A 12660-nucleotide genomic window follows, 5' to 3' on the forward strand; every position below is an offset into this window, starting at 1 on the left:
GGCTCTCCTTCTCCTGCCCATGGTGCGCCGGAGGGAGACAGGCAGCAGAAGGCAGCAAGCGGGCAGCTGCACCAAGCGCGACCTCCCGGGAGCTCCGCGGCCCAGCCTGCCAGGCGCTTCCCCACCGGGTTGCCAGTCGGCTCCAATTTCCTGAAGCACACACCGGAAATGTGTCTGTCGGCCGCCTTTCCCTTGCGCACAGCCGGAAGTTTCTGCTAGCAGCTTTCCGCGGCTGCAGGAGCGGCGGCGGCGGGGTCCCAGGTGCGGAAGTGCGGGGCCGGGGAGGCTCATGGGGCCGTTAGCGACGTCCGGGCGGCGGGTTCCAGGCAGAACCCGAGCCTGACCTGGCCCTCCAGCCGCCTCTCGGCCCCGCCCCCGGACCTGAGCCTGGTCCCTCTCCCAGGCGCCGACTCCCGACCTCGGGTCGCCCCACGTCCCGTCCCCGCCTCCCCCGTCTCCAAGGCGCGATGGCCACCGGCGCAGACGTACGGGACATTCTGGAACTCGGGGGTCCCGAAGGAGATGCAGCCTCCGGGACCATCAGCAAGAAGGACATCATCAACCCGGACAAGGTGCTTTGGGATGGGGTGGGGGGCTCGGGGTCAAGCTGCTGATGGAGGAGGGCAAGAGGCGAGCGGGGTGAGCGACCGCGTGTGACCCTGGCCACGGGGTGAGGGGAACGAAGCCCCGACGACGGTCTAGGAGCTGGAGGTGCCCCTTGAGTGCTCTGTGCCACTGGCACTGAGCCTGCTGGCTTGTTCAGGGGGGTGAGTGGCTAAAGCATTGTCACCAAGAGGTCAGGGGTGGGCGTGGGGGGGTCTAAGGTTCTGTCCCTCTGGTTTCCTTCCTTAGAAAAAGTCCAAGAAGTCCTCGGAGACGCTGACCTTCAAGAGGCCGGAGGGCATGCACCGGGAGGTGTACGCCCTGCTCTACTCGGACAAGAAGCAAGTATTGGAACCCCAATGCCAGCCCCCTCCTCCCCTGCTCCTGGCAGGTCCTTTTGCAATTCCCTCCCTCGGCTAGGGCTTCTCAACTCCTGCTCTCAGGCTCCCATCTCTTTCCTGTAGGGCAGACCAGCCCCCAGGGGCCCAGGGGTACCCCCACACACTCACACCTCATCTCCCTTTTCCTTAACCTCTGCTGCCAGGGACGCGCCGCCCCTGCTCCCCAGCGACACTGGTCAGGGCTACCGCACTGTCAAGGCCAAACTGGGGTCCAAGAAGGTGAGGCCGTGGAAGTGGATGCCCTTCACCAACCCGGCCCGCAAGGACGGGGCCATGTTTTTCCACTGGAGACGGGCCGCAGAGGAAGGCAAAGACTACCCCTTCGCCAGGTTCAACAAGGTGAGCGTGTGCCGTTCTGTGCAGATCGGCAGGGCCTTCCTTCCCTGAGCCCGCTGGGCTCCAGCGGCATGCTCAGGCTCGGTCAAGGCCACCTGCTCTGGCCTGCTGGCAGACACGGGCAGAGTGGGCCTCTGCTGCCTAGAGTCCTGCTTGCTGTGGTTGTGGTGGCTTTTCTTGGCCTTGCAGACATTGCTGTGTCTTCGATGCTGTGCTCTTGTGCTGTAGGTGGTCTCTTTTAGGGTGTCTCATTTGCCCTGTGGCTGCAGGTCCACTGCCAGTGACCCCAATGTAGTATGTCCAGTCCAGCACAACTGTTGCTCCCAGTCATTTCCTAGAGTGTCTAACCAAATGCCCCACGTCAACTAGGGAACCCCAAATCGAACGCACAGCTTCACCACCCCGAGCCATTCCCCCTCAGTGAACAGCACCATTATTCACCTACAGATCCAGATCCGCAGTCACTGACGACTTAGTCTTCCCTTTAAGCTCAAAGGACAGAGGAGATAGAGGTAACAAACCTATGGACTAAAGAGAAGTTGGATTCTTCAGAGGGGAGCCAGGAAAGGGTGAATCTGGGTGCAGAGAGGCCTGGTGGTGTGGTCAGGGGGCTGAGAAGGTAGGATTTAAGCTAGCCCTCGAAAGTACATCAGTGAGGCCCCACTGTCTGCTGGAGGTAAGCTCTGCCTGTGTCCTGCATCTACTATTGCAGCACCTGTGTCCTTGCGGTAGATGATAGGTCCGGCTGGATCAGGGCGATTCCCACAGTCAGCCAACGACGGGCCGAGCTTGTTTGGCTGAGGATTTGTTAGACCTTAACTTAGGCCACTGTATCTGGAACAGCCTAGACCTAGCACCTCAAAACACTGGGACTCAAGCCAAGGATGCTGTCCTACCTTCTCCTTTCAGTGTACCCCACTGCGTTTGGCTCTCTTCCCCCTGGATGGTTCACAGCTACTAAACTCAACATGGCCAGATTCCGACCCCAAACCTGGTTTTCTTCCATCTCATCACCATCCTCGGCCCTTAGGTCTGATGCAGGATTGAGAAGGGACAGCCAATTGCCTCTCAGCCTTTTGGCTAAGATTAAGTGGGAAGGGACAGCCAGGAGTTGGGGACTAAAGAACACTCATTTTGTATTTAGTAAAATGCCTTGACCTGCAAGCTGAGCCCTAGACATTGAGGATCCACAAATAAATATTATACAGTGTTTGTCCTCAAAGAGCTCTCCATTGTGTTGGGAGTGGGAAGAGGTTGGCGGGATGGATGCGTGCTACACTGGGAGCTGTGATGATCACAGGGAGACCTGCGGCACTATGAGGTTCCGCCATCAAAGATGGCACCAGCTGGGATCAGGAAAGCAGTAGGGTGACCTTCGGCAGAGAGCAGCATGAGCGTGGGCATTATTACTTCCTGGAAGGTCCTGTGCGTGGGATGCTGTGGATGCCTCCCGTCAGAACCTGAAGCCTGAGGGAAGACACGGGGGAGAAGAGGCCTGATGGGCCAGCAGGCGCTGACAGGCAGGGCCTTGGCCAGCAGGCACAAGGATCTAGGCTTTGAGCTGATGTCGTTGGATAGCTCTTGACAGCTTCAGCAGACATGGTCAGGCCACAGGGCGAGTCGGGAAGAACCTGGGGACCCCAGTGTAAAGAACGAGGCTGGAATGAGATGAAGGAATGGGCTTCCTTGTTAGCGCTGCCCCTCTTGCTCAAGCCGGAAACATGGGGGTCATCTGTGGTGGTGGCCTTTGCTTGCCCTCCCAGCCTGTGCTGTGGTTTTTATCTTCTAAAGCTGCTCCAGCTGCTCTAGTCCCTGCCCTCATCTTCACCTTCTTGTTGTTTATCTGAAGGAAGTTACAGAGAGGTAGGCAGGGAGGGACAGATCTATCTCCCATTCACTGGTTCACTCCCCAAATGGGGAGAGTGGTTAAGGCTGGGCTGGACTGAAGCCAGGATCCAGGAACCTCTTGTATGGGTGCAGGGGCCTAAGGACCTGAGCCAGGGCTATCGCAGGGAACGGGTCAGAAGTGGAGCAGCAAGGGTTGATGACGGTGCTACAGGACACAACACCAGCCCCTCAGCTTTCCTTTTTTCAACTGCTTGATCCCTGCAGTCTTCCTCCCCACTGGCCCCCCAGATTCTTGCTTAACCTCTGCACCCTCACTCTATCAAAAACTTTTTACACCTCTTTCTATAAAACTAACCTCATTGGGGCTGGCGTGATGGCTCAACTGGCAGTCTTCTATCTCCAAGCACCGGCATCCCATGCGCACTGGTTCAAGTCCTGGCTGCTCCACTTCCCATCCAGCTCTCGGCTTAGAGCCTGGGAAAGCAATGGAAGATGGCCCAAAACCTTGGGACTGTATCCGTGTGGGAGACCTAGAAAAAGCTGGCTTTGGATCGGCTCAGCTCCAGCTATAGCCACTTGGTTAGTGACTGGCAGATGGGAGATCTTTTTCCATAAAACCTTCCCTTATCTGCCCCCACTGCCCTCTGGACATGAAGTGTAGGCTCCTCGGCAGAGCGCACTGGCCTGCTCCATGGGTGCTCTCCACCTTTCCCTGGCCGTCAGTGCACCCTTGCTGATAAGCCCTGTATGCAAGTAGGTTTTCTCATGCAGTGTTCATGTTGGTGCCTTTGCCTTGGATTCTTTTCCCTGTTTTCCCTCATGAATTCACTTCTTAAGACCAAACCAGGACCTAAATGACCTGTTCTGACCACCCGGGTCCCCAGGCTAGCTCAGGCATCACTAGCTATCAAACTCTAGGACCACTGTCCAATTCAGTACTGACTCCAGCTCAGGAGTAGCAGGCCCCGATGCTGTCTCCCCCATCTAACCAAGTTCTTGGAGTGCAGGATTGGATCCTCCATTCCTGTTTTTGAAAATATTCAGTGGAATGTGGGGGACTCTGGGGAGACTCTCCAGAGGAGTAGATGGATACCTGAAGGAGGTCAGAGGGATGGGGTGTGATCTAGGGACAGGGTGGGAGCCTGGTGAGTTCAGAAAATGCCATCGCTGGCTCTAACTTAGGCTCCATGAGGCCCAGTGGCTGCAGGAGGCCACGGTCAGAGGATTTGCCCCCAGTCCTGTGGTGTGCTGAGCAGAGGTGAAGAGCCCGGGAGCCCTGCCTCTTGAGGGTCTGAAGGCACAAAGTGTTTGAGGTGGTAGCCTTTGAGGAGCTTCATATGGGACGGCTGGGTGACATTATTGGACATACCCTCTGGAACAGCGTGTCTTAATGAAGTGAAGGCCTCTGTGGTAAACCCACTCCCTCAGAGACTCAGACAGCAAACTTACAGGAAAAGGCCAGGCTTCTTCACGTTAGGCTCAGTAGTAAACATCGAATGCCTAACAGTCTGTCCGTGCCTACTGTTTCCTTCTCATCCCAGACCAGTGCTCAGTTTGCACACGGCCCTGTTCTGCAGACTTCTTTTTAGTGGCACTGTTCAGAGAGCAAGTGTTGGCTGCAGGCGGAGCCTTGACTGGAAGAGAGCAGAATGAATGCAGAACAACTGAAGTGGGGAGGGTTCGGGGGGTTATTTCCTAAGTCTGAGAAGTGATGGTGTTGCCTGCGCTGGGATGTGGCAATAGAGGTTTGGCAGGTAAAGCCACAGATGTGGGGAGGAAAGGGAGGATCCATGGGGGAGGTAGGGATTGAAGATGCCGTGTTTCTGGCAGTGCCCTGGGCTGGTGATGGGGGCACTAATGGAGAGCATGGGGAGTTCAGTCCTGAGTGTGCTGTGGTAGAGGGGGTGGAGTGGTGTGGAAGAGGATGTCCTGGAGGCAGCTGTGGAATAGAGAAAATGAAGTTCCGTGGTCCAGTAGAGAAGCGGCCCCTTCTTTTAAACCCTGACACACCCAGCTGCTGGTGGTCTGTCTGTCCTCAGCAGGTGAGCAGGGATTGAGGAAGGAGGACACTGCTGGAGTCATCTTGGGACCCCAGCCCTGTAGATTCCTGACTGCCAGTGGAGAAAGCTGCAAGCCCCATTGTCACCACTGGGTGGCAGTAGTGCTTCAGGCAAGAGTTGCCTGGCCCTGTGCTCCTGGGCCTTTCTGCAGGTATTTAGCCATCTGCCAGACTCCGAAGTTAACCTTTGGACTCCACAGCAGTGCTTACATGTGAGCCCCTCACCTTAACCATGGGGGCAGGCACGTGTGTCTTGTTACCACGTTCTGGAGCTGAGGCCCTAGTGAAGTTGTTCCTGGTGACAGTCGGAGGCAGGCTGCAGTCGGAGTCAGTCAGGGTCTCTAGGAAAGAGTTCTTCTCTCACTCCCGGCTGCCCTCTGCAGGGGAACAGGTGGAGGATTGGCTTTTGTTCAGTCCAGACACTGGCGATAAGCAGGGAGTGGGGAGGAGTGCTGGAGCCACTAGATAATGGGATGCCAGCGTCCCTCATCGTGTGCCTCTGTGCCTGCAGACGGTGCAGGTGCCTGTGTATTCAGAGCAGGAGTACCAGCTCTATCTCCACGACGATGCCTGGACTAAGGCAGAAACGGACCACCTCTTTGACCTCAGTCGTCGCTTTGACCTGCGTTTTGTGGTTATCCATGATCGCTACGACCACCAGCAATTCAAGGTGAGCTGGTGCTGGACATGTGCACATGTGTCCAACCCCTGGGCCTACTAGCAGGCCCTGCCTGCAGGCCAGCTCCTTCCATGTGTACCCGAGTAATCAATCATCCCTGCCTGTGTTGACCCTCAGAAGCGTTCTGTGGAGGACCTCAAGGAGCGGTATTACCACATCTGTGCCAAGCTTGCCAATGTGCGGGCTGTGCCAGGCACGGACCTGAAGATACCAGTGTTTGATGCCGGGCACGAGCGCAGGCGGAAGGAGCAGTTGGAGCGTCTCTACAACCGGACCCCAGAGCAGGTCAGTCCCAGGCACCCCCACCATGACCTCCGCTCCCTCACCCTCACTGGCTTCCGTTGCTTGCCCCCTCCCCCGGCGTGGTCATTCCCCTGCTCTCCCCCATTAGCCCAGTATACCTTCCCCGCCTACCCTCCTTTCTTTCACATGTGGCCTCACCGGCTTCCCAGAATCTCTTCCTTTCTCAGGTAGCGGAGGAGGAGTACCTGCTACAGGAGCTGCGCAAGATCGAGGCCCGGAAGAAGGAGCGGGAGAAACGCAGCCAGGACCTGCAGAAGCTGATCACAGCAGCAGACACCACTGCGGAGCAGCGGCGCACAGAACGCAAGGCCCCCAAAAAGAAGCTTCCCCAGAAGAAGGAGGCTGAGAAACCGGTGCGGAGGCGAGCCCAGCTCGGGGCTGGGGCAAGGTAGTCACCCAGAGCTGGCAGGCTCACTCCCGTACCACCCTTCTCTCCATGACTCCTCCCCCAGGCTGTTCCTGAGACTGCGGGCATCAAGTTTCCAGACTTCAAGTCTGCAGGTGTCACACTGCGGAGCCAGCGGGTATGTCACCTCCTCCAGGGGCCGACGCTGGGCTGTTCTGGGATGTAAGTGGCCGCAGCAGGTGGGGCTGGTGCACCAGAAGGCTCCCACAGACACAGGTCACCTCACCAGGATCTCAGGGATGTGGCTTGGGCTGTGGTCCCCACTTTCTATTTCCTTCTCTGGCCCAGAAGATCCTCCATGCATTAGGTTCTCTCTCCCACATCCTCCCCCACCCCCACGGCCTTTCATCCCCTTACCCCTTAGTCTCCTGGCGGGGAAAGGGACTTAGCTACCTGGGTCGTTGCAGATGAAGCTGCCAAGCTCTGTGGGACAGAAGAAGATCAAGGCCTTGGAACAGATGCTGCTGGAGCTGGGTGTGGGTGAGCTGAGGGTGTGCCTTCCCAGGGCTGGGAGAGTTGGGGTAGTTCTATTGTTGCATCTCACTCACACCCCAGCTCTCGCACCGCCCCCCCCAGAGCTGAGCCCAACGCCCACGGAGGAGCTGGTGCACATGTTCAATGAGCTGCGCAGTGACCTGGTGCTGCTCTATGAACTCAAACAAGCGTGCGCCAACTGCGAGTATGAGCTCCAGATGCTGCGTCACCGCCATGAGGCACTAGCCCGGGCAGGTGTGCTGGGCGGCCCCACCGCCTCGGCCTCCTGCCCAGCCCCAGCCACTACGGAGCCTGCAGTGTCAGAAGCTGGACTTGGCCCTGACCCCACCAAGGACACCATCATCGATGTAGTGGGCGCGCCCCTCACACCCAATTCGGTAAGAGATGGACAGGCTGGGAGGGCAAGTGAGCACAGTCCCCTGCACCAAGACGCCCTAGTGAGGGTCTGAGACTCGGGGCAGGAGCTGGGGACAGAGGCCATCTCTTGAGCGCAGGAGGTGCACACACAAGCCCGAGGCAGGCCCTGGGGCCACTGACCTCTGCACCTTCTGTGTCCTCAGAGGAAGCGCCGCGAATCGGCTTCCAGCTCATCTTCTGTGAAGAAAGCCAAGAAGCCATGAGAGCCGGCCACCTAGGGTGCGGGTGATCCTGTCATGTAAATAGAGTTGCTGAGTTGGACTGGGTTGCTGCCTGTTCCTTTCCACCTCTGCTGAAGCCTCTGGCTGGGAGGGGGTGAGGTGGGGTGAGATGAGGGGGGTGGGTGGGGTAGGGTGGGGATCCTACAGCCACTCCAGGAGTTGGGACCTGCCTTGGCGGCCTTCTGACCACTGGCAGCTCCCTACCAGTTTTGTCAGACTCTTCCACTAGGACATTGTGGTCCCCACTCAGGACGGCTCTGCACGCACCCAGGGCCTCATTTCCCCGACTTTATTCAGTGGCACGTTCACAGCAGGGACAAGGGTAGACACAAGGTAGGGCCTGATCTGTCCTGGAGCCCTGGGGGCACCACACACCATGCACTATGGATGGGAGGGGGCACAGGGGCTCTGGGGGCCCCAGCAGAAGCCTGTGTACCAGGGAGGGGGCAGTGAGTGCCTGGGTCCCCCAAGTCCAGGCCCACGCAGGAGGGGCTGATACTGGGATGAGGTTGAGGGGTGGGGCCGGCGGGGGGGGGGGGGGCGGAGCACAAAGTGTCTGCTTTACTAGTGCCAAGTGGCCAAGCCCTTGCCTGGGGCACAAGCCCACAGGGCAACCAGGGGATACTCTGGACACAGAGCTGTGCCACTCTCCCTTTTCCCGCCTGGAGTGGGAGAGGAGGGGTTTTGGGCTGGGCCAAGCAGCTACCCTGTCCTGCCCCATCCCGTCCTCGGCCAATCAGAACGGTTTCGATGTCTGCTTGAAGATGAAGCCTCGATAGGCGAGTGTCTTCATGATGTTGGCAATGTTCTTGCAGTCATCTGGAAAGAGAGAGGGAGGGGCTTTTAGAAGGGTTCCAGAGTCTTCCCCTCTCTGCCCTCAGTGCAGTGGGAAGCAGGGCAGATTCTGGAGCTGCAGGCTCTAGAGGGCCCCCCTCCCTGAGGCAAGACCTCCAGCTTCAGGTTGGGATGGGTGCTGCTGGGCCAGCAGGAAGCTCCATCTTGATGCTTCACAGCCCCATAATTCATGCTGGAAATTGGCCGGTGTGTCCCAGCCCAACCCCAGCAGTGATGTATGGGCGCCGTCGCAGTAAGAAAAAGGCCGAGTAAATGTGTAATTTCTCCCTTGACGGCCCCCGGCCGCTGGGCGATCCTTCTTGTTGCCGCCGCGTGGGGACGGCCCGTCCGCCACACTCTGTCTTCCCGCCACCCGCCTTGATGTCTCCATTTCATTACTGTGCGGCCATTCATCACGCCCACGGCCAGGGTGACTTTGCCAGCACTTGCATGCATGTGGGAGATGTGGCCCAGGCCCTAATCACTGGTGACAAGGCACACGAGGCAGCACTGCTGGGCCAGGGCCCTGTGCCCAGGCTTGTGTACCCAAACAGCAACTCGCCTGGTTCCTGCGCAGCTTTGGAGAAGCTGGGGAGGGTTTCAGTTTGTGGCCCCCTCACAGCTTGCCACCAGCTCTCTACTGAACACACCTGAGCTCATCAGTCCCAGTGGGCTAGAAGCTGGATGCTGGCCACTTTGGAGGCTTGTACCTGTCTATACCTCAGCTTAAATGTGTTCCTGGGTGCAGGAGCCTACCAGAAGCAGTTACTTCGTGAGAAGTGTCCGTAAGTCTCCTGGAACCCTGGAGAGTGCAAGCAGAGGCATGCTGGGGTGGCTGAGTCACGGATGTGGGCCAGGTCTGGGGATGCAGCTACCCAGAGCTTGTCCCACTAAGACAGAAACAGCCCGGGTGCCTAGGCTTTTCAGAACAGCCACCAACGTGCCCTTCCTTCACCTGTTCTCCCACCTCCCTTCAGTGTACAGGGGCCATGACCAGGGCCTCAGCCACCACCAGCCCTCATGGGATCGATGCTGTGATTGTAGAAATATTGTACATCGATGTCATAATCAAGTGTGGGGGGTGATAAGGTCAAGGTGGGGTCAGGAGGCCCCTGCATCTGTCAAGAACCAGCCTTTTTCACTAAGCCCCTCAGGCCAGCCCTTCCAGGAGCTCACTAGAAAAGAGCTGTGGGAGGGGCAGGAGGTGTGGTAAGCCAGGGCCCACCCTTCCTAGCCAGGCTCCAGCCCTGCAGATCCTGCTCAGGGCAGACAAATCAGACAGGATCTTGTTTCACAACAGAGCTCAACATGTATGCACATGGCGAGTTGACACCTTGTTCACCTAGGGCCTCAGGAGGCCTGATCTGAGGCACAATGGTGGGAAGATAGATGGGTGGGTAGTGGCGGCCATGGCAACTCCAGACGTGACCCATCCGCGTGGTTTATGGGCCGGACACGCACCCCGCTCAGCAGAGGACCCATCATTTGTCTCCCTTAGTGTACATGCCTATGCTGTGGGGGTGGGGAGTGGAGAGGGAGGGGTGTGATGAGAGGAGCTAGGCGTGACAAGGAGACTGGGACAGGAAGGGCCTGGGAGAGGGAAGCGTGGCAGGGCCCAGAGGCTGTGGTGGTACCACTGGAGGGACTATGATATGGTGATTTACCAAATTTGCCTGGCCCTGTCAGAACTGCTAGTCCTTCTGTCTCCTGTACTCGGGGGACCGTGGCTGCTGTGCATATTAAGAATAAGTCCCCTCGTTATCTGCAATTACCCAGCGGCCACACACCTCATTTCTTCCAGCAGAAAAGAAAATTAGTTTTCTATTGACTTCATCTGGCCCCTCACTCACTCACTGCTGGACAAATCACTCAATCTGCCTCTCCTGGCCCACGTGAATGTCCCACCCCGACCCCAGGCCATCCAGTGGGCAAACACTAACTGCCCACCAGCATCTGGCCCCGTGCTGGGAAGGTCCACTTGCCCCAGTCTGTTCTTGAACTCTTAGCCAAGCCTGAGAGTCATACACCAGAGATCACCATTTCCAGCCTGGAGTGCTCCTAAGCTGTGGAGCACAAACCCAGAGGCCCCCAGACAGCGCTCTCCACAGATACAGAACAGGACATCCTGTGGCACACACAACTGCTTAGTCCCACATTCTCCATTCCTGTGGAGGGCTCGACACCTAAGTCTGATCAAGTGTGAACTTCAGATTTCATCTTACTATCCCCCTAATCATTACTCCCTTTATCCCAGCAGCAACTGCTGCGATCCAGACCCCCGCCACACTACTTGGACAGCTCCTCAGCTAGTCCTCTGCCCTCCTCTAATCCATTTTCTTGTAGCCAAAGGATCTTACACCATCCAGCCATATCCTCTAATTCCCCATGGCTCTCCCTGCCCTCGGTTCACGCCTATTCCTGGTCTCAACTCCATCCCTCTCCATCCGGCCCTCGGCCCCCGCCCCAGTCACTACTCCAATTTCAAGAAATGTAATTCTGAGATCAACACTTCATACAGGGAGCTTGGGCGACATGCAGACCTGGTTCTTGTAACCTCCACTGGGACTGCATGGCATGTGACCATTGCGCAGGTTTCTAAGTGTTGGGTTCCTCTCCCAGGAATGGCCTCATTGATACTGGGAGCACTGAACAAGGTGGCATGTGCACGCATGCGCGCACGCACACACACACACACACACGCCTCTCTGCCTCACTCCTCTGCAGGCAGGAATTCCTCTTCCTGAGAAGGCCAGAATGCTGTTTTCCTGGGCACCCCACTGAGGAACAGTGTCCACTAGACAGTCTACACAGATGACAGGCAGAGCCCAGCATATCTGACAAACCCAAGTATCAATCACTCCATAACACTGACTGCTAACCCTTGTTGCTGGGGATCCTGGATTCTGACTTGTTGCAACTGGTTATCTATGATGAAGAGTCAGAGGAGGAGATCTGTCCCAATTTCCCCAACTTGTCAGTGAGTGGCACGATCTTCCAGCCCCGGGCTTTGCTCCCAGCCCTTGACTGTCAACTAGTCAGTTAAAAGTAAGTGGCACACTTCGAAAATAGGAAACATGGCAGAAGCAGCACCAGACAGAGGCTTAGGGGTTTTTAACAGAGTAGCAGGCAGGGTAAGTGTGGCGACAGTATATCCTCAGGAGACCTCTGCTTGAAGATCAGGGGCCGCCTGGGTTGGCAGCCTCACATTCCAGCACCTCCTCTTGGGTTTAGCAGGCCAGCCTGAAGGGCAGCTGCAGGGGTCCAGGGGCAGCCCTGGGCCCACAATGGGAGCCTCCCAAAGTAGGACTTTCCTACCTTCAAAGTCTAGAATTTTTTGTTTGCTTTTTATGTTCCCGAAGTGGGAATGGGCATCAACCTGTGACAAGACAACTTCTCAGGGCATTAATATTCTTCATGTTGGACCTATTTTTAGACTGTCAAGACCATAATGGAAGGGGAGGGTGCAGCTACTTAAATCCCTCTAGGAGGAGACTGCTGGGCAAGCACCTGACTGGGAAGGGTGAGTTTGTTGGCTGGGACCTGAGAAAGTCAAATACCTGCTTGGCAAAGGTGCGTCTACCACAGGGGTGGCTGAGACCATGTGAGAACCTACATAGGGTGAGCCACCTGAGGCCTATATGCCAGAGCTGGCTGTACTTGCCTGGGAACTCAGCAGAGGAGGACAGGAAGTCAGCCTTGGGCTAAGAAGACCTTCAAGAAGGAAGACGCCCTAGCAGCCCCTCAAGAGCCCCTCATTCTTGCACTCAGTGGCTCTGCAAACATGCATAAACACCTTCCTCCTGCCACACTGGGTCTAAGAGAAGACTCCTTGCCTCCAAGAGCTGAGAGAGGCCCTGGAAAACATGCAGTGCTCCATGAGGAGGAGGCTGGGAAAGCTGCCTAACTCCTGCAAGAGTGAGCAGAGGGTGTAGGGGACTTGGAAGGGGCTACAACGAGCAGGTATTATCAGCCTTAAGACGAGCACAGGCACACTTCTGGAGGTGCAATAGTGTCCCCAAAAAGTAAATTTAGTGGCGGGGAGGGGGCTGTGGGTAGAG

General features: G+C 57.1%; 2 protein-coding genes across 7 annotated transcripts in view; one reads left to right on the forward strand and one right to left on the reverse strand.

Moving 5' to 3' along the window:
- The first annotated feature begins 197 nt into the window (after positions 1-197).
- Positions 198-7813, forward strand: DMAP1 (DNA methyltransferase 1 associated protein 1). Its single transcript, XM_004598918.2, has 10 exons — positions 198-572; positions 853-944; positions 1148-1343; positions 5759-5917; positions 6044-6211; positions 6397-6582; positions 6682-6753; positions 7043-7115; positions 7212-7507; positions 7691-7813. Exons 1-10 carry the CDS (start codon positions 468-470, stop codon positions 7748-7750), a joined length of 1407 nt encoding a protein of 468 aa, XP_004598975.1. The 5' UTR covers positions 198-467; the 3' UTR covers positions 7751-7813.
- A 229-nt stretch (positions 7814-8042) lies between these two features.
- The window catches only part of ERI3 (ERI1 exoribonuclease family member 3), a 143646-nt gene continuing 139028 nt past the window's right edge, over positions 8043-12660 (reverse strand). For all 6 annotated transcript variants that reach the window (XM_036494663.2, XM_012930867.2, XM_004598920.4 and 3 more), the window contains one exon: positions 8043-8587. In XM_036494663.2, the coding sequence (XP_036350556.1) occupies positions 8505-8587 (83 nt within the window). In that variant the 3' untranslated portion in view covers positions 8043-8504. The remainder of the gene's footprint in view (positions 8588-12660) is intronic.

The sequence above is a fragment of the Ochotona princeps genome, chromosome 2 (genome assembly GCF_030435755.1).
Source record: "Ochotona princeps isolate mOchPri1 chromosome 2, mOchPri1.hap1, whole genome shotgun sequence".
NCBI classification, from domain to species: domain Eukaryota; kingdom Metazoa; phylum Chordata; class Mammalia; order Lagomorpha; family Ochotonidae; genus Ochotona; species Ochotona princeps.

Bases quoted from the DNA above. Each gene is read 5' to 3' on its own strand.
- DMAP1 (XM_004598918.2), top strand. From the start codon at position 468: ATGGCCACCGGCGCAGACGTACGGGACATTCTGGAACTCGGGGGTCCC. The intron at 1,344-5,758 runs GTGAGCGTGTGC...CTGTGCCTGCAG, and splicing joins CCTTCGCCAGGTTCAACAAG to ACGGTGCAGGTGCCTGTGTA. The intron at 5,918-6,043 runs GTGAGCTGGTGC...GTTGACCCTCAG, and splicing joins ACGACCACCAGCAATTCAAG to AAGCGTTCTGTGGAGGACCT.